The sequence below is a fragment of the Ambystoma mexicanum genome, chromosome 1p (genome assembly GCF_040938575.1).
Source record: "Ambystoma mexicanum isolate Mex_15411 chromosome 1p, UKY_AmexF1_1, whole genome shotgun sequence".
Taxonomy (NCBI): Eukaryota; Metazoa; Chordata; class Amphibia; order Caudata; family Ambystomatidae; genus Ambystoma; species Ambystoma mexicanum.
Genome location: NC_090921.1, coordinates 284871007 through 284898144, shown reverse-complemented (window position 1 = coordinate 284898144; position 27138 = coordinate 284871007). Strand labels below are relative to the sequence as shown.

At 49.1% G+C, this 27138-nt stretch overlaps 1 protein-coding gene across 2 annotated transcripts in view; it reads left to right on the top strand.

The window, feature by feature from the left end:
- Positions 1-27138, top strand: part of PWWP3A (PWWP domain containing 3A, DNA repair factor) — a 653378-nt gene that overhangs the window by 464635 nt on the left and 161605 nt on the right. For both annotated transcript variants that reach the window (XM_069646781.1, XM_069646772.1), the window contains exon 10: positions 5967-6042. In XM_069646781.1, coding sequence (XP_069502882.1) covers positions 5967-6042 — 76 coding nt within the window. The remainder of the gene's footprint in view (positions 1-5966; positions 6043-27138) is intronic.

The window sequence follows — 27138 nt, the reverse complement described above, 5'->3', positions numbered from 1 at the left end:
AGCTTTTAAGTCTTTCCCCAGCAGGACTCTCCCAGGCACCTCATTTTGCACACTGACGGGTATTCTTAGTCATATTGTTGCACTGGATGAGAGCTGGTAGTATTGGAACCATCTGGAGAGGGCCTCCAGCAAGCTCAGTGGGGCCATTGAGTGCCTTAGCAACAGCCCCAGGTTTCAAAAAGGTTTCATCCACCACTGTAATTCTGGCCCCACTGTCTCTAATGGCAGGGGTTTCCTGACCATTCACAAGTACACTGTCCTTGTGGTATTCTTTGGTGTTATCTGGAATAGAGTTATACACATCTAAATTCTGCTGTTCCCACAGACACTAAAGAAACACTGGCTGAGACTCCAATTGGTTATTCAGCCAACAGTTGAAAGCTTCCACTTGCCATATGAACTTCTCCCTCAGGAATGAAGGCTAAGGAGGCAGTGTGGACCCCTGAAGGTGAACGTTTACCCTTGCATCTGGGATCCCCATTCACATGGTCAGTTTACCAAATGTTTTGACAAATGGGATGTCCAGATGGGCTTACTTTAGAGTTGATTGGTCCCACCAACTCAAGTGGAGAAGTCGTCCTTTCAGGGCTTCTCTAGTCGAGGCGAATTCAGAGCTTCAGGACAGCAGCAAGGCTTCACCGGGCAAACCAACGGTACAGGAGTTGCAGCAGGCGTCTCTTCCAAGTTCTTCTTCGGATTCCTTCGTCCAGTGGTCGACTCTGCCTTCGAAGCCAAAAAGCCTTGCCTTTTATGCAGGTTTCTCCCATTCATTCCAGCCTTGCTGTCAGTCACCCAGCAGGTGGCTGTCCTTGCTGGACAGCTAGCCGGCTAATCCCCTAAGAGTGCATTCTTGTCTCCTAGGAGACTAAGCACAGTGAGTTTCGGGCACCTCCCTCACTTCCTGCCCCCGCCAGACAGCCTGGAGCCAATCTGGTTTGGCGCGCAGAGTAAATCTCAAGAAGGACCTTTCCAAGAAGAAATGGCGAAAAAAGAAGGCAGGGGCCATTTGACATTTTCACGGTAAAAGCACACCACAGTAGTTAAAAGCAAACCACTGCCACCAGCCATTCATCGAGGAAAGGGTAACATAAAAAATGTTACATGAGAAGCTAGACAAAGGAGATACTAAGTAACCCCTCCAGCACCCTATTGTAAGATAGTGTGTGCTGGGTCTAGAAAGTTACAAATGTAAGTTAAGTCAATTTCACTGTACTGCTCTTTGGAAAGTAGTTTATCCAAGAGAAGGTATTTAAACCTTTGGGAAATCTGGAAGACTTCCCTGTGCCACTACACTGAAGGTGCTGTGTGACACAATGCTAAAGATGATGCCTATGGAGTTTGTCGACTCCACAACCAAAAGAAACAGAGTTAAAAACACATTAACATACATGAGAGAGTGGGAAAAAAGGGTCTCACTCTCCAGGTAAGAAAAATCAAGTCCTCAAAATCACTTGTGAGAATTCTCCCTAACACTCTGCTTAGTCCCAAAAACCTTTTTTTATTTTTGTATCACATTTATTCACAGCCCTAGGCTGTCAATCACGCAGCAGGGTGGCTGTCCTCCAGGACAGCCAGCCGTCCAATTGGAACTGGTTTCACTCAGGCACACCTAGAAGCAAAGGACAGGGAGGTTTCGGGACCCTCCCTCACTTCCTGCCTTTCCAGACACCCTAGAGCCTCGGTGGGCTTCATGGCTGAAGCACTGAAACCTGATATAAACTACAAAGTAAAAGCCCAGAAGGATCTAACCAACAAGAAATGGCGAAAAAAGATGGGGCGGGGGTGGTGTTTGGGCATTTGAGAAAATGGTCACACTTGGGTGCAGCACTGTAGCTGAGCTATCATCCTGCAGATACATGTCACTAAGTAGTAAAAAAAAAAAAAGGAAACCACTGCCGACAGCCATTCAAGTGAGTTAGTGTAACTAAATGTTGCATGAGGAATAGGTTCAATGAATTACTGTGTAACTCCCCGGCACCTCACATAGGTTGGTGTGTGCCGGACCCATAAAATTAAGGTAAGACAGACAGCGGTCCTCTTACTTTTCTTGGGTACAGTAGTTCACACAAGAAAATGTATTTAAACATTAAGAGAAGTCAAAGGGACTTCTCGGTTGCACTGCACAAAAGGTGCTTTGCATCACAATGCAAAAGCAGATGCCTATGGAGTTTACCAGACTCCATAAAACAGTAAGGAACATAGAAAATCATAGTCCGAAAAACAGTTTGTAAGAAAAAGGTCCCAATGAGTCAGGAATAAAAATTAAAAAGCGCAGAGTCCAGCAAAAGAGCTGGGGATCTCTAAAGTTAAAGGGAATTGGCACAGAAATGAACATTCTTCCTGACACACTTCATTAAATTACTTAATGTAATGCTGGAGAAGATGGAGGCTGGTCTGTGCAGAAGTAGTAAACTGTGCCAACATCAGTCGAAGTTTGCCAAGAGCAACCCACCTACAGCCACCATTTTCTGTTCAGCTGCAGAACAAATTCAAATATCCTCCATCACTGCCCAAAGTAGAGTCTTAAGAACAGCAGACCTTCTTTACCTGGCCTTCCGGGATGGATTTACTGCTTGCCATTTACTCTTGCGGCAGCTCAAGAAGGCAATGGTAAAAGGAGAAAGCCCTGTGCCTACTTGTGTTTAGAAAAGACATTTTGTTTAAAGGCATGGTTTTTGTTCAGGTTTTGCTCTGCGACCTCTGGAATGTTCATGCAGTGCACCCAAAATGTCTCTTTGAGAAACCTTTGTGATAAATACCTCAATCTTCCGCCGTTGCAGTGCTTTACTATGCTATGTTCAAGAAATGATGGGGCCTGCTCTCTGCGCCAGCCTAAATGTCTTTACATGGCTCAGTTTGTAGTGTCAGCACAATTTCAAACACATACAAGCTGATGTGGTGGTAAGAAATGTATTGGTGTTTGAAAATATTAATCCTTCTCAGGTTGTGATGCTCAAATAGATTCTTGTCTATATATCATCATTTGGTTCCCATTCATGAATGTGCGGTCATGCTCAACTTTTATTTTTGAAGAGTCCTTATTTGGTAATCCTCCAAGTTGTAGTCTTAAATAGTTCCTGATTCAAATTCCTCTACACGTGTTTCACCATTTCTTGCATGGCTCATCAGGAGGGATTGTGTACTGTTGAGTACATGTTTTACTGGAGATGAAGGTTTCCCTTACTCAGTGTAACCTGCTGCATTTTTATCTGCAATTAGTACCCTGCGAGGGTGCAATCAGAATGAAAGAAGCATTCTGATTGGCCCTCAGCAGGGCTTTACCCGGCCGAGAATCCCTCGATTCTCGGCCGGGATTCCAGCCGCCTTTTCCCCGGCAGGGGGCGTGGCAGCCCCTCAGCCAATGAGGAGGCTCGAAGCGGGGCCATCCCCACTCCGAGCCTCCCACAGCTGAGAAGCTTCCTTCACCCCCCGCGGGGACTCGGGTATGTTTTTTATTTATTTATTTTGTATTCCTCCCACCTCCCCTCCCCACCCTCCCCACTTGCCTGCTTTGTACCCAGTGTGGGACGATGGCAGACTCCAACCGTGTGGAGCCTCGAAGCGGGGCCATCCCCGCTCCGAGCCTCCACACGGCTGGAAGCTTCCATCGTCCCCCGCCGGGGACCCAGGTATGTATTTCTTTTATTTCTTCCCCTACCTTCCTCCTCCCTCCCAACCCCAACCCCACTTATCTTCTTGTCTTTTTTTTTTTCAGGAGCGGAAGCGCTGGGAACAGAAGTGTTCCCAGTGCGTCCACTCCCAATAGCCGCAATGGAAAGAGAAAACGGACTCTATTTTCCCTTTCCCGGCGGCCATTTTCCTGCTATTTATTTTTTGTTCTGTCCCGAAACGTTTCGGGCCAGAAAGAAATGCTTTTAGTGCCCCGGTCACGCATGTCTTGCTGGCCGGGGTACTAAAAGCAATAAGACCCGAGCGGCGGGGGCATTACCTGAGTCGGTAATGCCCCCGCCGCTGGTGTCATATTGTTTAATTAGAATAGTGAAACATTAAAGGATACCTTCTCTCTTAGACCAGAGTGACAAACTATGTAACCAATCATTCACACAGGGGGATGTGTCGCTTTTCCAAAATTTAGAATGTTTCTTAGCAAGAAGAAGAGCTCTATATCTCCAAAACAACTTACTGTTAGACGGTACAATACTTGAGGGGAACAATCCCAACACACCAAGAAGTGTCTCTTGGGAGAGATTGGCCCAAAACTAAGTCTATTCTCCGAAAAACGGCATCCCAAAACAATTGAATCTTTCTACACAACCACAACATATGGCGCGTGGTGTCCACCTCTCTTTATCAATGTGACAGGATATGGGGAGAATTTAATGATCTGTATAATTAGTTGTTTCTCATGATCTAAATTGTGAGGGGGATTTCTTCTTTCTTTTCTCTCTTTCTCTTTCTTTCTCTTCTTTCATCTTGTTGGCATTTCTAATTCTTTTATTCTCTTCGTCTTTCATCTTTTCAGTCACAACTTTTGGATAATTGAGCTGATATGCTGTACTTTAAAAAAGTTATTTTATATAACAATGCTATTGTGTTCATGTTATTTTTCTTGTTTATATTATTTGAATAAACATAATTTTGGAAGAATAGTGAAACAGAATGTCTGTAAATTACTATGTGTATTATAAACTACAGTGTGTGATACATTTCTAATTATCATGAGCCAACTCACCCATTCAGGTTGTATACCAAATGTTTAATAGTGGGGGTTCTCGTAGTCTGGTAGAAATCCCTTGGGTAAATAAACAAAAGGTTGAGTGGTTAATTGTTAGTTGGTATCTTGTTTGGCTGCTATGCTTAAACTGAATTGACAGTGGTTTAGTGCATTGACTGAAGATGATTGTAGAGGAAATCAAATATGAGGCCCCTACAGATCTGGAGGGAAACTGTTTGTATGCCACTCACTTGAAAGAAGCTCGATTCTTGCACGATTGTTTAATAACGTGAACGCTGATCCTGTAGGATGCAGCATTCCAATATGGCAGCTGTTTTCAATATGGGAGCGTGTAACGTCATCACGCTTGCTTGTCTTGTGCAATGATGACAACGCCACCCAGGTGCTTTACTATGCTATCCCTGCTCAAGTTTATCAAAACACATAAATGCCATGTCGGGCCCTACCTCCAGGAAGATTGAGATTTTAGAGAGAAAAATAGTTTTGAGAGCCAACCTCCCAATGTTTGGGGAAAGGCGCATTTGGTTTCATAAAGAACAACATGTTCTGTCAGAACTTTGAATGATCACTCTAGTTCTTTAAATCAGGAAGCGATTAGGTGAGTTGAAGGCATAATAGGTCTAGAAAACGTACAATTTTAGTTGAAAATGCAGTCTTTCACAAGGGCTTTCTTTGCTGAGATTTGTTGTAGTTTCTTGTTTGCGTGCTGTACATTCTTATGCATACTGGATTGCAGCAAATGTAAAATTCTCTAAAAAGAAATATTTATGTGGAATAGCATTATTTTTATGGAATTCTGTTCCTTTCCAGACAACAATCAAGCAAATCTACACATAATTGTTGCTTATTGTACATAATGAGTTTTCCAAAATATGTGTACTTTTAAAAGTGTGGTTTGGGGTAATTTTAGCTGCACTATGGATATCTGTCAATTTCATAATTTTGGCAATTGTATGTGATTTAATTGCTGCGACCTGTACATTCAAAATGGTCATCCGGTCGATTGAATTAACAGTATTACTCCTGGCTCAGAGCCCTGTGTTTAATTTTCATTTGTCTAAAAAAGTTAAATGATATCATTTCACAAGAACAGCACAAATCCTGTGCAAAATGTACTTTATTGAATGAAGTCTGGGCTTTGTGATATGTTTGGAAAAAGATGTATTCAAGGGGCTGTTCGTGGAGCGTACTGGACGGCATGGATCAGGAAGTTAGGGGATTTGGAAATGCATATGTATAACTATTTAGTATTGGACCTCTGTCTTTACAGGAGAAGGCGAGGCAGGAGTATGGCCGGGCCATCGACTGGTGTATCGCACTGATTGCAGATTACCGGATCCGCCTGGGTGAGCAAGACAATGAGAACTGCATTTGATGAATGTGTAATTGAATTTTAAAAGTTTGATTTGGGGTAATTTTAGTCACACTACAGATATTTCTGTCACTTTCATAATTTTCTAAATTGTATGTGATTTAATCCATTGCTGAGACCTTTAACTACCATGCAGTTAGTATTTGTAATCATGATTTGGGGTACGGGGAGGAGGAGATGCAGAGCATGAGGTTACTGTTTGATGAAGGAGGAATTTAGGTTTCCTCTTCTTCTCTTAAATCTTAGACTTCGACTGTAACCTTACTGCAACCCCATGGACCCCAGCTTTTTATGTTCTTTTTTTGTTTTGTCCTTCGAGCACTCTGAGGCGTGCAGGCGAGTTGACGCATAATACAAATTCAATAGAATAGCTTTAAAGGGCTATCGGGTCAGGCAGTTGCTCAATTTTGTTGGTTTCTCAGTTCAGTGGGAGGCGACATGGTCCATGTGACCAAAGTGGGGTGGATGATTATTTAATGACCTCAGATTAGTGGCATCGGTGGCGGTCATAATGGTCCCTCATGAATGTTTGAGGGAAGCTTGTGATACAGGTGGTCACCAGGTTGGTAGAGGGAAGAGTGTTAATGTGCCCTGCATGTGTGCAGGGTGTACTGGCAATGCTGATCTGATTTGACTGCTCACTGTGATTCCAGAGTGTATTTTGTGGAGGGGATGCTGTACTAAGGATTTTATTTTGGCTTGGAGAGTGCCATTGTTGTCCACCATTTGTAAGGGCAGTTGTAGCATTGATATGTTATTAATTCTGGAGGTGCTCTATAGGTTGTTGGTAAGCGTTGGTCAAAATATTCCCTGTTCAAGCAGCAGTCTCAAAAAGGGGAGGAGGGCATCATGGTACATAACCACCTTGCATTGTGGTATGGGGGATTGATGCTCTAAGTCCACAAGACCATGGAGGGTGTTGGGACTGTTTTCCAACTAAGGGCTTAGTAAAACCATTCAACTGATACAGTACAAGACTCCACTCTTAGTATAAGACTGTACCACCTAGTATAGGGTAGCGTAGATGGGGCAGCCAGGATTATCTTAGGGAAAGAGGGCTGTAGGAAAGTACATAGAAACTGTAGTGTACCAAAGATTCAATAGAAACACTTACAACCAGAAGTATTGCACAAAATAAAGGTTTATTATAAATACAAGTAGGCCAAGTTAAATCTTGGGGTAAGTACTGGTCATGGAGTCATGAACACATTTATAAAAACACAACACAATGCTTAAAGGTACACAGACCAAAGCATGAACTTTCAGAATACAGAATAATAATTCTAGGGAAGCGAGACCGTACACACATTTAGTATAGGCTACACTTCTTCATGGGGAGTAAAACCAATAGTTACTTTTTGATTACTTTCAGTGATACAAGAATAGTAGACCCTGTCAGTTATGCAGTGACGCTCAGCAAAAAAATACATAATCAACCAACCCTGTTACCAGAATACATTTCTGAATAGTGGAACACAGTTTCAAGGAACACTATATACCTATAACTACATTTATGATAACACACAGTTATACTTGGTGAGTAAGACCCTTTGGTGTAATTTACAATTGCTTTTCATCTCAGTGGAACACAGAGTAAGGTAAGCTAGAACTCTTTACAATAATTTAGGGTACACCCGGCAGGCCAAGATCCGATACGCCTTGGGAACACTTTTTAAGAATGGCGCTCAGCTATTCTAGGCAGGTAAAACCTATTTTGTAATATACTATTACAGTTGCTTTTCAGGTCCATGGAACACAGACTGAGGTAAGCAATAACTCTTAACTTATTTTAGGGTAGCACACAGCTAACTCAAGGTAAGTACAACCCATATACCCTTTGAAGGAGCTACCAGCAACGTACATGTAAGTATAACCTAACTCAAACTTATTCTAGAGAGGCTAACAGCAAGTCGGGAGAAGCAAGACCCAATTTGGGCGCTCATACATTTATATCTTAACAGGAATAGTAAAGTAAAACCAACAGCATTACTTTTGGAGAAGCGGCACAATCGATTCACAGGTGAGTAAATTAACTTTTATATATACTTTTCAGAATGGCACAGCACACATTCGAGGTAAGTAAGACTCACTCAGAGGCAAAAGAGGGACCCTAGTGGTCTAGGTGCCAGCTATCGGCAGGGTGAGATGGGGTTCTGTTGCAGGCAAAAGACAGAATTTCTGTGGAAGACTGCTCAGAAAAGTAGCTCACTTTAAAGTTAGTTAGGGTCCAGGGACTTCTGAGAAGACACCATAGGAGGATTCCAGCAGTGGGTCTGGGTGAACTAGATGAGAGGACAATCGCAAGAACACCCCCAAAGCTTTACAGATATCACAAATTCTGAAGGTAAGTAAATGCCTCAGCCAACACAGTACCTTAGCACGGTAGAAGAGTTGCAGCAAGAAGACTTCAGGATCTGCAGCCAAAAATCTGGTTGTTGATTTCCTTTATCATGTAGACAGAAGACAGGACACTGGTAGGGCTTCTGCAGCAGGGATCAACTGGCAAGAGTTTCTTTGTAGCTGGATACAGCTCTGTGGTTTTGGTGCCCTTTTTCAGGGGCCAGAAGAAAACTGAATATCACTGGATTCTCGTCACTTGCAATTTCCAGCACTCAGGAATTTTCTGACTCGATTCACGTCTTTGGAAGTCCTGTAGGATGCCACCAAAGCTTCCGCTCGATTCGATATTTGGAAGACCATGCACTGCACGATGGCTTGAGTTCCCAGGGTATTTGGGTATTGGAGCCCCGCAAGGCCATAGCACGACGTGGGATGGCTCAAAAAGCAGGTCTTCTTGAGTCTAGTGCATCTCGCCATGCCCTGGGTCTGGCTCGTCCTTTTTGGGATCCCCAGGTCGATTGGAAGGAAGGGTTACAGCAGGCTTCGGTTACTGACGTCATTCTACCAAATCATGAGAGCGTCGGGGGGTGCCCAGCGAGCAAGATCGGAGCAGAGTTTGTGTAGTGTGGGATCGTAGTTGATGGCGGTCAAGCGATCTAGGTCCCTGGGCACCCGAATCCCCAAATAGGTAATCTCCCTACACTCGAGACTCATCCCTCTTAAGTGGCTTGCGTCTATTGTAGCGGAGCTATCCCCACATATCGGCATTACACTGGACTTGGATGTGTTGATGTTCAGGCCCGAGAATGACCCAAAGGAGGCTATGTGGTCTAGCAGTCTGTGGAGGGAGTGGGAGATGTTTGTTAGATAGCATAGGATGTCGCTGGCAAAAAGGGACAGTTTAAATTTGACGTCACTGGCTTTTATTCCTGCGACGTCGGGGGCAGATCGGATGGCTATTGCTAGGGGTTCCATCGTAAATGTGTAAAGGAGTGGAGAGATGGGGCAGCCCTGCCCAGTGCCTATAGTTAGGTGAAAGGGTGTGAGATAACCCCATTGACTAGTACTTTGGCCGTTGGGTCCCTATAAAGGGCTGAGATACATCTTCAGAGGTTGGGGCCGAATCCCATTCTCTCCAATACGTTCCCCATGAATGCCCATTCCACTCGATCAAATGCTTTCTCGGAATCGTTGGAGATTCCCCCTCGAGGTCTTGCTCTTGCGCCAGGTGTATTAGATCAAGTGTCTTTCTGACGTTGTCAGCACCCTGCCGCCCTAAAATGAGCCACACTTGGCCCCCGTGAATAAGTGATGGCATTAGCCTCTCTAACCTTTTCCCCAGTACTTTGGTGAAAATCTTCACATCTGTATTTAATAGAGATTGGTCGATACGATGGACATTGTGTTGTGTTGGGGTTCTTCTGTCCTTCGGGATTACCACTATTAAGGCCCCCACTATGGAATTGGGTAGAATTCCTGTGTCCAGAGTTTGGTTAAACATTTTAGCCATGAGCTTGGCCAAGGTCAATCGGAACGTTATTGAAATTATTTCTGCTGCTGTTAATGGGGTGTCAAGCGCTGCTGCACTGTCCACGGATATGCTCGGTGTTGGTAGGGCGCTCAGGAAGTTATCTATCAGTGTTCCGTTTCCCTTGAATTCACTCGAGTAGAGGAGTTTGGAGTATTTGCGGAATTCCTCTGCTATGCTATCATCTTCATAGCCCCTGCCTGTTATATCGCCCCCACCCTCCAAGTGTTCCTTTGCTCACGCAGTCTCCATACCAAGATCTTATATGTGCGCTCCCCTTTTTCCATATATTTTTGTTTTAGGAAACCAAGTTTTCGCACCATCTGGTGCACCGGTAGGGCCCTCAGCTGTTTTTTGTATTGCAGCACTTTTGCAAAGTTTAATGGGGAGAGGTGGGATCTCAGGGTTCCCTTGGGTTTTAAGGCCTCTGTTTTTCCCCTAGTCTAATTCCACCCTTTCTCTCTCCCTCTTTTTCCTTGCCCCTAACCGCATTAGCTCGCCCTGCATTGAGGCTTTGAACGCCTCCCATACGCTACACAGACCTACCTCCCCATTATCGTTGAACTGGAAGAATTCTTGTGTAGATTTTAACAGCCCCTTGGCTGTTATTTTGTCTTTCAACAATAAGTAATTGCATACACATCTTACCCTCAGGGGCCCACCCCGCCCAGTCTCCCAATAACTAAACTGTGATCTGTCAATGGGATGGGCTCAGTGATTGTTTTGGAAACCTTGCTTGTCAGGGAGGTGTTCAGGAGGATGTAGTCGATGCGGGAGTGCGCATCATGGACTGGGGAATAAAATGTATGGGGGGGTGAGAGACACCGCTTTAACCTGTAAACGAGTACACTACGCCAGCTCATTATTGGTTTGTGCAAAGCATCAAGATCTGCTAATCTGGGCACGGGAGACCGCAGCCGATTTAGCTCTTTTCCTGTCCTTCGCTGGGTCCAAGACCATATTAAAGTCGCCCCCTAGGATCAGGTGTCCATCTAATAATTCAGAATTTTTCCCTTTACCATATTGCAGTGATGTTCCTGTCCCTCATTGGGGCAATAAACCGAAGCCAGGGTTACTTTGTCCCTTTATCCACCCTTTGACCAGTAAGAAGTGCCCCTCTGTCTCTTTCACTGAAGTCTCTATTGCGAAGCCCAACTTGTTGGCTATAACAATGTCCACGCCCTTTTTTAGGATGCACTAGAGGCGTGGGGGATCATTGCCACCAATTTTGACTTCAGAGATGGTTCTCTACCCCCTCTGCCAGTAAGTCCCTTGTACAAAAAGTAGGTAATCTTTCAGCTGATTGAATTCGCACAGCAAGAGGGATCTCTTAAGCGTGGAGTTGAGACCCCTAACGTTAAGAGAGCCTAGCCCGAAGGCCACACTTAAGTCAGCCATTTAAACCCTCATTTATTAGCGATGGTATTGACCTTGCTCTTTGTGGCTCCCATGGGATCTGTGTACACTCTTACCTTGTATGTGGAGGCCCGGAGAGACCTGTGTAAACTAGAACTACAAAAACATTTGTGAGAATCTTCCCCCCCCCAGCCACCACCCCGGGAACTGTCAATGTTCTAAAACCACCCCCAAACCCCTCCCCCAACCCCAGATCGCGTCTGGGCCTTCAGCAGTGCAACTTTCAGCATCCGACCTGACCACCAACCTACCCTTCTTCTGCGGCCTTGATCCACCTCAAATCTCATTACTGGAGCCTCCCCAATCAAACCATTATCTCCCCCTCCCCTCAGAGTAAACTAGTACCCTCCTCCCCCAACCATAGATGGATGGGCTTCCAGCCGTAGGACATCAGCCGTAGGACGTCAAACCACCATACACATTCATGCTCTTTAGATGTTCAGCAAGATCAGATGGACTCATCCGCCTTTGGTGACACGGTCACTTGGGCCGGGTCCCCTCTTCCTTTAAGTGTGGTGTGCCGGAGCATTCCTTATGTTTGAGCGGTGGAGTGTGGGTTAAGCTTCTTATATTTACATAAGCCCCTAATGCGTCTTCTGTCGGTGGATCTTTCGATCTTCGACTTGGCCTTCTTTGTGGTTCGACCTTCCCCCCCTTCTGTGCTTGGGGCCACCGTATCCATAGGCGCCTCCCCCATCAGTTCTCGGGTGACCCCGTTGATGTCGTCCTCCATCACTAAATTATACTTGTACCCTTTGAATCCGAAGTTCAGGGAGAAGGGGAAACCCCAGCGGCATCTGACATCTTTGGCTGTCAACCACTTCGGCAGTGGTCCGAAGAGTCTATGCCTTGACAAGGTGAATGAAGAAAGGTCCTGATAGATAGTGATGCGGGAGGACCCCCACTGCACTGGGCCCACTGACCTAGCTTTGTCCAGGATCTTCAATTTCTCAGCGTAATAGTGTAACCTTGCCAGAATGGAGCGCAGGTCCTTACCTCCACCACCGGCCCTATGTGCCCTATCAATGGTTGGTTTGGTGGTGAAGTGTTCCTCAAAAAGGAGTCTGACTCCATTGATCGCTGCTACAATGTCTCGCTAAATATTCATCTTCATTCCTGTCTTAAATGTATTGTGTGCTTAACTGTGTGGACTCACTGTGGTCATCTGACACCACTCACACACTCCTGAGAATATCCTTGACTGCTCTCCACGTTTACCTTGATTGGGTTTTGGCTAACCTCTGAGTTACCTGTTAACTAAAACTAGTGTGGCCTCCCAGACAGATTCTAGAAATCCATCTCAACAACTTAACTGTGAGTTTTTTGTGCTTGGTGTATATAGAAAAGGCTTAATAAATAAGTGTATTTGTAATACTTACTGACTAACTTGAATGATTGCTTCTGTGTGGGCTCATTGTAACCACTCTCCCACTTTTCCTGAGCCTCCTAAAATCCTCCGCCACTCAACCAATGTTGGCCATAATAGAACATATATATTAACATGTCTCCCATCCGCAAACCAACTAACGGCGATCCTGCTTAGCTTCACGGGGCAGGGTCGGCAAATGATTAGTAGCATTCAGGGTGCTAGGATGAAGCACTGATTGTATTGGGCTTTACAGACTGGAAGGGCTCAACCCTGCCACCTCTTGAAGCTAAGAAGGGTCAGCCTTAGTTGTTTTGTGGATGGGAGACTTGAGACGTGCACTAGTTTTGTGACACGGGGCGTACATTTATGACGTTGTCTTAGGGGCGGTATTATGATTTACTGCCGCGAGGTCACTTGAACTTAGGGGGGTGGATCAACGGATAACATTAGCACAAGATGGTGTCTTTCAGCGTGTGAGTTTTGCATGTGTAAATGTGAGAAAATCGTAGATAACATGCATAGGAAACATTTTTCTGATCGGTCAAAACATGGTAAAATATACATGCCCGATCCATTGGACGAATAACATTTCTGAGCGAACTTCCACTTTAAACTCTCTTAAGGGACCCTAACATGTACCCGCCTGTAAACTGTCTTTGCATATTGTTTCCCTTTAAAAAAATCCTGGAGTTATCAGCAAAATCTTGATATTATTAAACTATTGCTGTGATTTTATTCTATGCATTTTGGTTTTCTAAATTGCTGCCTTTTGTTAGGAAAGATTTTCTTTTTAAACTTTCCATCTATACCTTTCTATGGAACCCCATTGTTTTTGCTTCATTTGTGATCTTGTCCTGACTTTGACGGAAGTAAGGCCTTCAGCTTCACTTCCTTTCTACTGATTTTTTATTAGGAAAGGATTAGTCCTTCAGACTGTCAGTACGGAGAAACATTATTTCTCTTTTAAATGGTTGTATTTTACATTGCACACTGCACCTTAGAGTGCAGTGAGGATACCTTTGTATCTCCCAGGGTTTTTACACTTGGTATTCCTGTTTTCATTTATATGTGCCTAGTGGCAGCAGTTACATGTTTACTTTATTTGTATCGTGCACATTCGTGTTTACCGTGTTTTCGCTTGTTCTTTGGCCATATTCTAATTTGGCCATCTTTCGGCCTTCCCCGATGAGAAAATCCCATATAAAAACATGCACTTGCCTGGCTACTGCTTTTGCCAGATAATGTGTCTGCTTGTCTGTCTCTCTCTGTCTGTCTTGGTCTGTGGGTCGGTCGGTCGGTCTGTCTGTCTCTACTCCAGATGGGCGTTCCCTGAACCGCGCCTCAAATCTTCTCCACATGCACGCGTACAGAGATCTAGTAGAAATTCTGCCTGCGGCCCGCAATGCCTCAAGTACCTCCTCTGAGAGGTCCCAGTCATCATACCTAATCCTCTCGAGAGCCCTGCATGTAGGTTGAGGGAATCCGGGGTCGGGTGGAGCACTCGACCCTCAGACTGGGTTAGGAGATCCGTACGCCGAGGAAATTGGTGAGGTGGTCAGATCCAGGAGATCGGAATACCACGTTCTCCTCGCCCAATACGGGGCTATCAAGATCATGCTTGCTTGAAATTTCTTCAACCGCCTGAGAACCCAAGGGATGACCGGAATCGGGGGGGGGGGCGTAATGGAGAAGGAAGATCCAATCCACTAAAAACACGTCCCCCAGTGCACCGTTCCCTCAAGTAAAACTGTTGCACTTCCTGTTGGACTCTGTGACGAACAGATCCACTGCTGCGGTATCCCATAGAGCGAAGACCTCCTCTAGGACTTCCTGGCACACTTCCTACATTGTGAGACCGTGCTCTGCCTGCTCGGAGCATCCCCCAAGGTGTTCTCTGCCCCCACCAGATGAACTGCCGAGACAGAGATTTGGTTCTCCCGCAACCAGAACCACAGCTGAATTGCCTCTGTGCAGAGTGGACGGGAGTGCGCCCCACTCTGCTTGTTGAGGTAGTGCATAGCCACTGTGTTGTCTGTCAGGACGAGGACATGCTTCCCTCTGAGAGACGGGGCAAAAGCCTTCAAGGTTAACCTGATGGCGCACAATTCCAGCCTGTTGATATGCTACCTGGCTTCTGATGGAGACCAGATGTCGCTGACCTGCAAATCCTTGCATTGGGTGCCCCAACTCTTCAGAAACTCATCCGTGACCACTCGGGCCTTGGGCCGAGAAGGCCAGAAGGGTTCCCCCTGCCAGTAGATTGCTGTGTGGGTTCCGCCAGCCGAATTTGCGAACTACCTGGTGGGACACTGAAAGGCGATCCGTGAGCGCTCCCAGATACTGAGAGACCACTGGTCCCTTGGGAGCCACTGGGGGGATCTCATACGCAGCCTGGCCTCTGACACTAGAAAAATACAGGAGGCCATGAGACCCAAGAGGCGGAGGAAGGAAGCCGCTGGAAGGGTGGCGTGGTTCTGAAACAAATGCACCATCTAGGCTATGTTGCTGACTCTATTCTCGGAAGGAAAAGCCTTCCCTACTCTGGTGTCTAGGACTGCTCAGATGAATTGGAGCCGCTGTACTGGTGTCAAATGGGACTTCTTAAAGTTGAGGGAGAAGCGCCGCTTGTGCAGTAGTAGGCAGGCGTTTTCCAGATGAGACCACACCTGCCCAGCTGACTCCCCTTGCATCAGCCAGACCGTTGGAGCAGTGGTCCACCCAAAGGGAAGCACTATGAATGGAGAGGGCTTGTCACCTATGAGGAACCTTAAGAACATCCTGTGCTTTTGGTGTATTGGCACATGGAAATAAGCTTCCTGTAAATGTATTGACACCAGCCTGTCCTGGAGTTCTAGAGTGTGGAGAATCTCTCTCAATGTCACCATCCTGAATTTGTTCTTCCTCGGGAACTTGTTCAGGGCCCTGAGAACCAGGATGGGAGGGAGACCTCTTCCCTTCTTGGGCACCAGGAAATACCAGGAATACCAACCTGACCCCTCTCTGATCGGGCAGTATCTCTTCTACGGCACCCTTCGACACTCGGTTCTTCCTGGAGCTCCTGTCTCGGTTGGATTGGGGGAGGTGGTCTGTCTGGAGGCCTCTTTGGAAAAGGCAGACAACCTCACCAAATCAACTGCAGGGCCCAGGCATCAGAAAGTTATTTCCTGCCACTGGGGCCAATGTCCTGTCAACCGTCCACCAAACAGTGCATCGTGAGAGGGGAAGTTCAAAGCGGCTTAGAGGGCGCAGGTGACCCGGTCACTGTTGCTGCTTGCTGGCCTCTAGAGGCCCCTTCCGGGGCGCCAAAACTGCCTCTGCCCTTGCCCCTGTCCTTGCCTTGCCCCTGCCCTTGCCTTGCTTGCGGGAGCTCGTCCTTCCTGTCATAGGACACATAACGCCTATAGCCTCTGCCCCTCGAGGCGAAGGTGAATGCAGGTTTGGCCAGCTGCGCCACTTGGCCCAGTGATTTAGCAGCTAACTTGGATTCCTTGAATTTCTCTAAGGATTCGTCTGCTTTCTTCCCGAAAAGCATGTCACTTTCAAAGGGCATGCCCAGCAGCCTGTCATGAACATTTAGAGAGAAGCCAGAAGTGTGTAGATGGGCTTGGCATCTCATTACAACTGTGAAACCGATTGCTCAGCCAGCGCAGTGTGCTATGTCCAAGCCTGTTTGCAGTGATAGCTTGGCTACCTCCTTCCCATCCTCCACCGTCTGTGAAAATCTGTCCCGCATGGCACCCTCATGGACGTATTACTCGGCATGTTCCACAGCATTCCATAAGCCAACAGAGTACTTGGCAAATCCACATGCTATGTTAGTAGCCTTAAGCGCCATGCTACCTGGCCAGTGCGTCCGATTTCTTTCCCTCTCTGACCGTAAGGCAGTTTGGAAGTGGATGCCACTGGTCAAGTGGAAATGATGGCAGCCTGTATAACCAACCCTTTTGGGAAAGGGTGTGTCGCGAGGAAAGAAGGGTCTCCTCTTGCCGGCCTGTACTCCCTGTAAAATTGGCATTCACATGGGCAATGGTACAAGGGTGCTGACATAAGGTGGCAAAATGGTCCGCAATGGGTGGGTTGAATGGCATGTTATGCTAAACTGTGGGACCCTCGTCCAAAATGTCAGTGAGCTCATACCCCTGAAGAGGTGTGGTGGACGCCTTCAACCCAAGGATGTCAACAACCCTGTGAACCGTATCCCTGAACTTGATATTAGCATGGGTGTAGGGTTGGTTCTGTTGTAACTCCAGGTCTGTGGAAGTATCCAGACCACTGGCATCTTGTAGACACTGAGCTAGGGCCAATAAATCTGCATGGTTGTCGAAAATATCGATGCTGCCGGCTCCCGTGTAAACCAGGTCGACTGGGTCATCAGGGTCCTCAACGTCAATTGTGGATTGCATCGAGTCAAAAAAGCCTGATCTCAACAGCGGCACAAATGAGCTGTCGGCGCCGAGGGCTTGAGCATAACTGTTGTCACCTATTAAACTTGTGGTGCCTTCCTGGTTTACCGCTCTTTACTTAAGCAGCTTTCCAGTCTCTTTTCCTTTGCAGTTGGTGATCAGGTGCAAGTGGATCTAGGTCACGTGTCCCAAGCCCCGCCCACCTTCTTAGCCGTGCCGCTTCCTTTCTGCTCTTAACTCTTAGCTCAAAGGTGTCTCTCACCCAGGCGTCTGAAGCGAAGGGCAGACGAAGAAAAGAGCAATCCGATTTGGGCCTGTTCGGACCAGGAGTACCCAGGGCCCGAACCCCTGATCCAACAACTTGTAAGCATGCGCCATGTGTTTTCTCTCTCTGTCCCCACAGGCCATCCCCGCCATCATCAGGCAACACTAACCTCTCTGGTGCTGGGGTGAGGACAGGTGCTTCGTGGCACAGTAAGTTGGGCTCTCTGGCCTATTGTTGTCACCCCATGTGCTTACTGTTCCCTTTCCATTCTACTGTTTGTTTTTTTTACTGTACCTTTGCCTGTACTCCTTACTTAGGTTCTTTATTCGTTTACTTACTGTGCATGGTGGGTTGAAATTCTGCTTTGTACGTTGACACTGTAGTTGTTTTCTTCCCTATTATATTGACAGTGTGGTGTTCTCTATGGTTTTTTGCATTACTTGCATTGCCTGCATTCCTTACTCCTAGGTTCATTGTTGTGGTTTTTGTTCTCTGTCGATTGTTTTTGACCCTGGTTGTGCTCTTGGTTTTGGCATTACTTTGCCTTGCCTGCACTCTTCCTCGCTGTGTTTTGTGCTTTGTTCATGGCCCTTGCGTACATCTGATTTCATAGGTCTGTTTCTTCTGTGCCGTTTCTCCTTCCGGTTGTTCCTCCCCTTGTGTCTCCCTACTGTCTTCCCCCTGCGCTATTCCATACCCCGCCCACCACGCCACCTGCTTGGGTTCCCCTCATTCCCCCCTGTAACCTCTATGGTGCTGTCTGTCTCACCTATCTTCTCTAACTGCTATTCTATCGACGATCCTATCCATCTCAATAAGTCTGGCAGGAAGAAGCTCCAAAGGGACATTCTGGTCTCCAACCCAGGCCTCCCTATCACTGATACCTACAACAGTGCCTCATCCAGACAGACCCTCACCGACATCCTCATTGTCGTTCCCTCTCCAGATCTATGGACCCCCCCTCATATCGTCTGTTCTCTCTCCTTTTTCCTCTTCTCCCATTAATGGTGGCACCCGGTGCGAGGCCCTCCTGGCCCCCTTCCGTTCCTTTAAGAACATCATTAATGTCTAAAAAATGGCACCATCTTGGTCCAGGGCCCTCGGGCCAATTGCCTCCTTAATGATAGATGTTTCCTGTGCCTTATTAACTTCTTTTCTTCTCCTGCTATCCCACTTACCCCGCTCTGGCTCTTCTGCCGCCTCCTTCCTCTGCCGCCTCTCCGGCACCCTCTGTTACTTCCCTGGCCACCCTGGCACTCTTCTCCCTCTGTGACTACCCTGCCTTCTCTTCCTTCCTCCTCCTGCCCATCCTCGGGCACCTTCAACACTTCTGCAGGGCGCACCTCTGGCCTGTACCCCTCCACGGAAGTCCTTCAAAGGTGGCAACCTGTTCCACATTGCTACTCTCAACTCTCGCTCTGCTGTCAAACACTCCTCTGACATCTGCCATCTCCTGGAAGAGCTTGATTTGGATGTACCCAGTCTCATCGAGACTTAGTTCACAACCAGCTCTGTCACGAGTTTTGACACTCTCCTTCCTGATGGCTACAAGATCATTTCCGAACCCAGCCAACCATCCCGGCAGTGGTGTCGCCTTGTTTTTCCCAGAGTTGATCCCTGATTCTGTCATTCCTACACAGGACTACTCCATTGAATGCCTGGTCGTCAGGCTCTCCATCTCTCCTGGACTCTCTCTCACTGTGGCCACCATCTACAGGCCGCCTGGCCAGGTCGACATCTTCCTCTGAGTGAGCTGACCTTTCCTCCTCCCTCCTTGACTCTACTTCTCAACGTCTCCTCCTCGGAGACCTGAACATCCACCCGGATGCCACCAACCCTTCAGGACTTTTGTGCAACCTCTGTGTCTCTGTCTGTCTGTCTGTCTGTCTCTCTCTCTCTCTCTCTCTCTCTCTCTCTCTCTCTCTCTCCTTCCCTTTCTCTCCCTCTCCTTCCCTTTCTCTCCCTCTCCTTCCCTTTCTCTCCCTCTCCTTCCCTTTCTCTCCCTCTTTCTCTCCTTCCCTCTCTCCCCTCTCTCTCTCTCTCCTTCCCTTTCTCTCCATTCTCTCTCTCTCCTTTCTCTCTCTCTCTCCTTTCTCTCCTTCTCTCACTTTCCTTCTCTCTCTCTCTCTCTCTCTCTCTCCTTCTCTCTCTTTCTCTCTCTCTCTCTCCCTCCCCCCCTCTCCTTCCCACAGGCCCGACACACACTGCAGGGCACACCCTGGATGTTCTGATCTCCACAGACCTCCACCCCTCCAACTCTCTCACCACCCCTATCTTGGAGTGTCCACTTCCTCCACTCCTCCCACCTCTCTTTCTCTACCCCTCAGTTCATGCCAGCTCAACACTGCCACCTACCTTCTCGGTCATCCGACCCATGAAGGGTGTCAGTAGAGGCTTTCGCCACTACTTTCTCTCCTCCTACACCTTTGGCTGACTCACACTATGTAGCAGCCCTCTCTAACCTTCATCTCTCTATCTCCAACACTCTTGATGTTCTTGCCCCTCTCATGAGGATCTGCTTGAAGCCCATTTCCAAGTTCAATTCTTGGTACGATTCCAACCTCGCCACCCTTAAACGGAAGTGTAGGGTGGCTTAGAGGAAGTGGATGCTATCAGGCACACCCTCTGTCAAACTGACTTACCAACTGCTCCAAAGGCAGTACAGGCTCTCTGTCCTCTCTAAGAAGAGAGCCTACATCCAAGCCTGAATCTCTCTGGCATCCAACAACTCAGACAAACTTTTCCAGATCTGCAAGGAGCTGCCCAATCCTGCTGCACTCTACCTCTCCTGTTCCTTTCACCACTAAAACTCAGGACATCCTGTCCACTCTCTCTTCCTCTACCTCCTCTTCCTCCTTCTCTGCCACCCCCAGCCCTGTCTTTGGCCGCTTCCCCTCCTCCCTTCTCCTCCTTTCCCCTGTTCACCCCTGACAATGTTTCTAGACAAGTCCGATCTGTGAAAGTCTCATCGAAGTAGGTTTTCCCCTGCTCATCCAGGGTGTCGATGTGGAACCATCAAGGACCACATCGACACCATGGCTCCAGCCTTGGCTGCTTTCTGCAATCACTCCTTTGCCACTGGAACCTTCTCTCCCCCCCCTTAAGCACTCTCTTATGCATCCCCTTCTTAAGAAGACCTCTGACGATCCTTCCTCTCCGGCTAACTATCGCCCGATCTCCATCACTCCTTTCCTGGGCAAACTCCTGGAAAAGCTGGCCATCTCCCAGCTTAATCTGCATACTGATTCTGTTGGTAGTCTCCACGACCACCAGTCTGGCTTCAGAGGAGCCAGAAGCACAGAAACTGCTCTCCTGAAAACCTGTGAAGACTTGCTCCCTAATCTTGACTCTAATCTTCGTTGCGTCCTCATTCTCCTCGATCTGTCTTCTGCTTTTGATACGGTCAACCATGCCATCCTGCTCAATCGCCTCTGTGACAACCCGGGTATCACTGGTTGGGCCCTGTCCTGGGTGACCTGCTTTCTCACTGACCGACCCTCCTAGGTCCAACTGGGATCTTTCCTCTCTTCTTTCTCTCTCTCTACTTGTGGTCTTCCCCAGGGGACTAACCTTTATCCCTGGATATTCAACCACTACCTGGCACCTCTGGCCCACCGCATTGTTACATTCTCTTCTAACTTTCACTGTTAGGCGAATGACACACAGCTCTCCTTCAGGCTCCCCTCAGCCACCTCTGCTCGTTCTCTCATGGCAGACTGTCAGGCCGCAATTCAGAAATGGCCTGCTGCCAATGATCTCTGCCTTAATTCCAGTAAGACTGTGATCCTCCTCATTGGGACACCTGCTCCCTTCTTTCCTCCCTCTGTTCGCCTACCCTGGGACCTCTTCCTGCTCCTTCCTGTGAGGCTAAGAACCTTGGTGTCCTCTTCGAATCCACCCTCTCCTTCTCGCTTCACATCTCTGACGTCTCTAAATAGTCACCCTTTCAGCTGCACCTCCTCGGAGGTATTCAGCCTTTTCTCACTTTCCCCCAGAGGCTCACTGTCTCTAGAGCCCTGGTCCTCTCCAGGCTGGACTATTGCAACAGCCGCTTTCTAAATCTGCCTGTCTCTACTCTTTGATCTTTACAACTCATCCAGAATAGGACTGCAAGACTTGTTCTTGGCCTCAAGCTCAGGGATCATATCTCTCCAGCTCTGAAATCTTGTCTTGGGTGGATAGCTCAGGGGCAACATGCTCACCTTGGAAGCAAGACGACACAAAGCACCACAGGTTCGAGTCCCGGGTCCGCGCTTAGAAACCTCTGGGTATCAAGCGTGTTATAAATAACATATATCATATCTGCACTGGCTCCCTGTGGCTGCATGGATCAAATTCAAGACCCTTTGCATTGTCCACAAAGCTTTCTGTGGCCTCGGACAGCAATACCTCCAACTTTCTCTTCCTAAACATCTTTCTTCTTGAGCTCTCCGCTTATCCACCTCCAATTATCTGAGGGTCAGATGCTTTTCCAAGCAGAGAAAAAGGTGGGGGGCCCAGATCTCTTTATTCGGCAGGGGGCCTCCCTCTGGAACAGCCTCCCTGCGCCTCTCAAACTTGAGCAGAACCACCTGCGCTTCCGGAAGGAACTCAAGATCTTCCTTTTTCGTTTCCACTTTCTCTCTTCCTCTCCCTTGCTAATGTCCCTGATAGCTCTGCACACTGGTCACCTGGCCACCCCTGAACTTGGGCCCAGGATTCTGCGTGTTCAGTTGCCTTTGCGCTACCTCCGAGCCCCCTCAGCACTTAAGGGTCTGTATCTGTAACCCTACAGTCCATTCTCTTTGCACTTAAGAGCCTCCCTCTGGCCGCACTTATTGAGTCACCGCACTTCTCACCCCTCATGTCCCCCGGACTCCCTTTGGCACTTCTCCCCTCTTCTCTGCACTTGCGCAATCTGAATGACACAAGGCCTAGTAAGCTCATTGTTTGTCCTCCTTTTGTTTCCCCCTCCTTGTCTTTTCGCGCTTAGAAACACTTGTGTACAGGCACGTTACAAATGATTTAACTTCTCCAGCATGGGGTCTGCCATGGATTCACATGCTCATGAATATTCCCCATCAGGCAGGGAATCCGTGGTAAAGAAAAAAGTCAGTTTCAGTTTCACTTCTCAACTGTCTTTCTCCTAACAACCAATCACTGTTCTCTGGGTCATACTGCCTCCAGCCAATGACTGCCCTCTAGCTAAGCCCCTCCTCTAGCAGCCATCTTCAGATTTTTACCGCACGTTCAAGTGTTGGGAGTCCTCGTGCTTTAGCTCTCGAGCTTTTACTGCGTATTGCGTTTTTTCAGAGTTTTCTCTATTTTTTCCGTTAATTGAGCCTCAAGCTCCACCGATTCATCATCTGACCCATTTTCGGAAGCTTGTACGGCCCTCAAGGGTTATATTTCATCGAACTTCTTGGAAGATTCCAGAAGATTCTTGAGACCTACTCCGCGTGGACATAGCCTAAGATAAGGCAGACTTGACACCTCTGTTCAGGATCTCCCCAGGATGTGGACTACAGAACATTTTCCTGAAGGATGGGCACTCATGGTTCCTTTACTGCCTACACTCCGACAAATCGCATGTGGAGGAGGCCTGTGCATTCTGCAAGGACATGTCCTCCTGCACCATGAGGGACCGTCGCAAACATCTCGCCGAGTGGCTGGAGACGAAGAACCTGGCGGCAGGTGAGCACCGGCAACATACTTCTCCCAAAAGGAAATCTGAGCGTTCTTCTAAGACCTTTGAGGGCGCTCCGGTGACTGGGGATAGAAGCCAAAGCACTGAGAGTCTGCAGGCACCGGGAGCGCCGTTGGTACGTGCTCCGCGGCAGTCAGGCTGGGCGCAGCATCGCCAACGCCATCAACCACGAGCCAACGCTCTGGCTCAGCGAAGAAAAGGAAGTCAGAGCACCCGGGTAAGCTTCTGGAGATGGCCCGATCGACTCCGACGGAGAAAGCCAAGAGGGAGCGAGGTGCTGACTGTCCCCCCACGGTGAAGGCCTTAGACGCACCCAAGGTCATGAAGGCCCATGTTCACCAGGCAAAAACGTCTATTGAGGAAGTGGTGGTGTCCCTAGCAAAGGCCGCGGATGCAGATTCACAGGAGACATCAACCAAGACGAGTTTCCCTGCCCGCCAGGAGAGAATCATTCTTTCTGCCCATTGAGAAGACTCCCATGAAGATGATGCCAATCATCTCTCCGAGACCGTCGCCGCTGGCCGAGAAGAAGGGGGCGCAGTGGTCCAGCAGGACTTGGAGATCTCTTCCAAGGAGGAGCTTTTAAGCCTGACAACAGTGCCTGAGAATAAGGGCGTCGAGGACAGGTCCTACGAGAAGGACCCCGACGAGGCAGATGGGGAGAGCGACGAGGGAACTGACAAGGAATGGCAGAGCGGTGAGGAACCGGACACCACGCCACTTCCAACGCTCCCGTTGCAACCGCCTCCACCACCGACGGACAGGTCGGAGGACATCCTACAAGCTCTGCACACCCTGTGCACTGAGATACGGACAAGGTAGCCCTCGCCTCTGATGGGCGATCCAGCGCCTGGTCCTTCAGAGGATCCACCAGCTAAGAGGAGACAGGTCCATCCTCCTCCACCGTACCATACCTCCCCTCTGCCGAGGGTCGAGACGGAGCCGGATACGGTGACGACTGGTACGGACGACGGCGATGACAACGGAACATCTCTCATCGCTGGTACCCAGGGCTTCTCCCCCCGAAGAGATTGGCTCCTTTCACGCCATGATCTCTAGGGACTCGGAGCTGTTTCAGCTCAACCCTGAGGAAAAGAGGAAGGGGGGATTCCTTTATCAATGACGAGAGGCCAAGATGAAGACTGTGCTCTCGATGCCGCTGCTGGATGACATTTGAGACGAAGGGCTGTCCCTCCTGAAGAACCTGTCCTCGGCCCCGGTGAACAGAGACTGGTACGAGAAGAAATACCAGGTTCTAGACTCTCCACCGAAGTGTCTCAGAGCGGAACCGTCCCCGGACTCGGTGGTCTCGGCAGCGGCCAGGAAGAAATCTGCAGGGTCGTCGGCATCGACTTCCACTTCCCCACCGGACGGCGAGGGAAAGAAGCTAGATGCCATGCAACGACTGGTCATCTCGTCGGCGGCGACGACCTTTAAGGCGGCCAACACTCTTGCCATCGTGGCCCACTACGACAGGGAGCTGTGGTTTAAAATCGCCCCTCTCCTGGACTTCCTCCCAGACAAGAGGGCGATGTGTCATCGGACCATGCCATCACGGTGGCCGTGGACATTGCCGACACTGGGTTCTGCCAGATGGGCAACAGCGTTTGCCTTGGTCGGCGTGTTTGGCTCAAGGCCATCAACTTCCGTCAGGACGTCCAGACGAGGGTATTGGACATGCCCTTTGATGGGGACACCTTGTTCGGCAAGTCGTTGGACGAGTCGCTGCAGGCCATGAAGGCAGACACCGAGACTGCCACCGAGAATGCCCGTGCCTTGGGCACACTTCAGCAGCGACGGCCGTCCTTTCGGGCTTCAGAGGCGAGTCACAGGGTGCCTCCAAAGGATTCGGTGGCAGTTTTTTGTCCCAGGAAGCCTACAGGGGCCACAGCAAGGCCGGAGGAAATCGTCGCCAAGGGGCCCAAGGTGGTACGGCCTCGATGAACTGGCGTGTGGAAGTCCATCTCCACCGACCGTTGGGTGCTGGATGCCCCGGCCCACGGACACACCCTGGAGTTCCAAAGGAAGTGTCCCTGTTTTCCACCTGTGGCCAGGAAAGAAAACCATGTTCCGCAACTGCTTCTAGAGGTACGAGCAATGCTGAAAAAGGGCGCGATAGAACTCGTCCCGAAGATGCTCCGGAGTATACTCGCAGTATTTCCTCGTCCGAAGGTGGTTGGCGACCCATTCTAGATCTCCGCCGCCTCAACAAATACATCAAGTCCCAAAAGTTCTGGATGGTCACCCTTTCAGCACGTGCTGAGACAGCTGGAGGCAGGAGATTTCATGTCGTCTCTGGACTTGGAGGATGCTTATTTCCACATCCCCATCCACAAAGGGCATCAAAAGTTTCTGCACTTCGTGGTCCAAGGCCCTTCCCTTTGGTTTGAAGTCGGCTCCAAGTGTCTTCACCAAGTGCCTGGCAGCGGTGGTGGTGCGGCTGCGCCTGCAGTGGGTCCATGTCTACCCCTATCTGGACGTTTGGCTCATCCAAGCGAAGTCAAGGGAACTCGCCATCGAACACACAGCGAGGACCGTCCCCCTGTTCACGGGACTGGGGGTCTTGATGAACTATGCGAAGTCCTGCTTGGTGCCATCGCAAGATGCTTGGTTCCTGGAGTCCAGGCTCAACACGGTTGGGCGCCTGGCCGCACCGTCTAAGGACAGGATAAAAGCCACCCTGCGCAAGGTGCAACGGCTGTTGACCATGGAAGTTGCCTGGGTGAGGTCCATCAAGTCCCTGCTTGCCATGATGTCGTCATGCATCTACCTCGTTCGGCTGTGCAGGCTGCAGTTGCGGCCGCTGCAGGAGTTCCTCGATGCCCGTTGGATTCAAGTGTCGGGAAGCTTTGAGGACAAGCTCGCTCTCAACGAGACATTCCGTCGAGTGATTCGGTGGTGCGGCGACCGCGTGCTTCTAGCGGCGGGCCCGGACTTTCAGACCCCAGCACATCAGGAGATGGTGACGACGGACCCCTCCCTGGAGGGATGGGGCGTGCACACCGGAGGTCTCCACGCAAGAGGCCTTTGGCTACGGGAGGAGAAGTCATTGCACATCAACGTTCTGGAACTCTGGGCCGTGTTTTGGGCCCTCAGATCATTCCTCCCGTCCCTCAAGGCCAAGGTGGGCGGGTCTTCACCGACAACACCCCCACGATGTTCTACATTCGGAAGCAGGGGGCACCAGGTCCCCGGCCCTCTTCAAGGAAGCGCAGGACCTGTGGCAGGGGATGTTCCTGGTACCTTTTCATCTGGCAGGAGTAAAGAACACTGTCGCCGACTCACTCAGCAGGGAGCTGCGCTCTTGCCAGGAGTGGGAGCTGCGGCAGGATCAAGTGGATCTACTGTTTCGACGATGGGGCAATCCTCAGATCAACCTTTTTCCGACGGCGAGGACCTCCAGTGCCGGAGGTTTGCCAGCCGGTTTCCCCAGCCGGGGAGCTTGGAGGATGCATTCTCCTTCCCCTGGGAGGGCCTGTTCCTCTATGCATTTCCTCTGTTGCCGTTGCTTCTGCGACTCATCAGTCAACTCGATGGTCCCGGTGCAGGATGACCCTCGTCGCACAGGCGTGGCCGAGGCAGATATGGTTCCCGAACCTTTTGGACATGTCAGCATCCCCTCCAGTCAAGCTTCCGGCAGACGCAGATCTTCTCGCCAGGGAAGGAGGGGCGATTCTGCATCACAACCCCAGGCCTGGCTCCTGCAGCACTAGAGTTCGGAGGGTCTGAGGTCCCAGCGGACTGCAAGGAGGTACTTGCCAAGGCCAGGGCTTCTTCGACTCTTAAGTGCTACGGACATAAATGGAAGAGGTTCACCGTCTGGTGCCGTGCACAGAAGATGAACCCTCTACGGATTACAGCTGCTCCAATGCTGCCGTACTTGCTGTCGCTGGCCAAGGCGGGGCTGGCGCACACCTCCATCAAAATTTATCTGGCAGCTATCTCGCGCTATACCAGAGCTCCGGAGCGGTTGTCGCTGTGGTCGCATCGCCTGGTTAAGGAGTTCATGAAAGGACTTTTCTGCTTGTTCCCGCCGGTGAAGTCTCCGGCCCCGGCGTGGGAG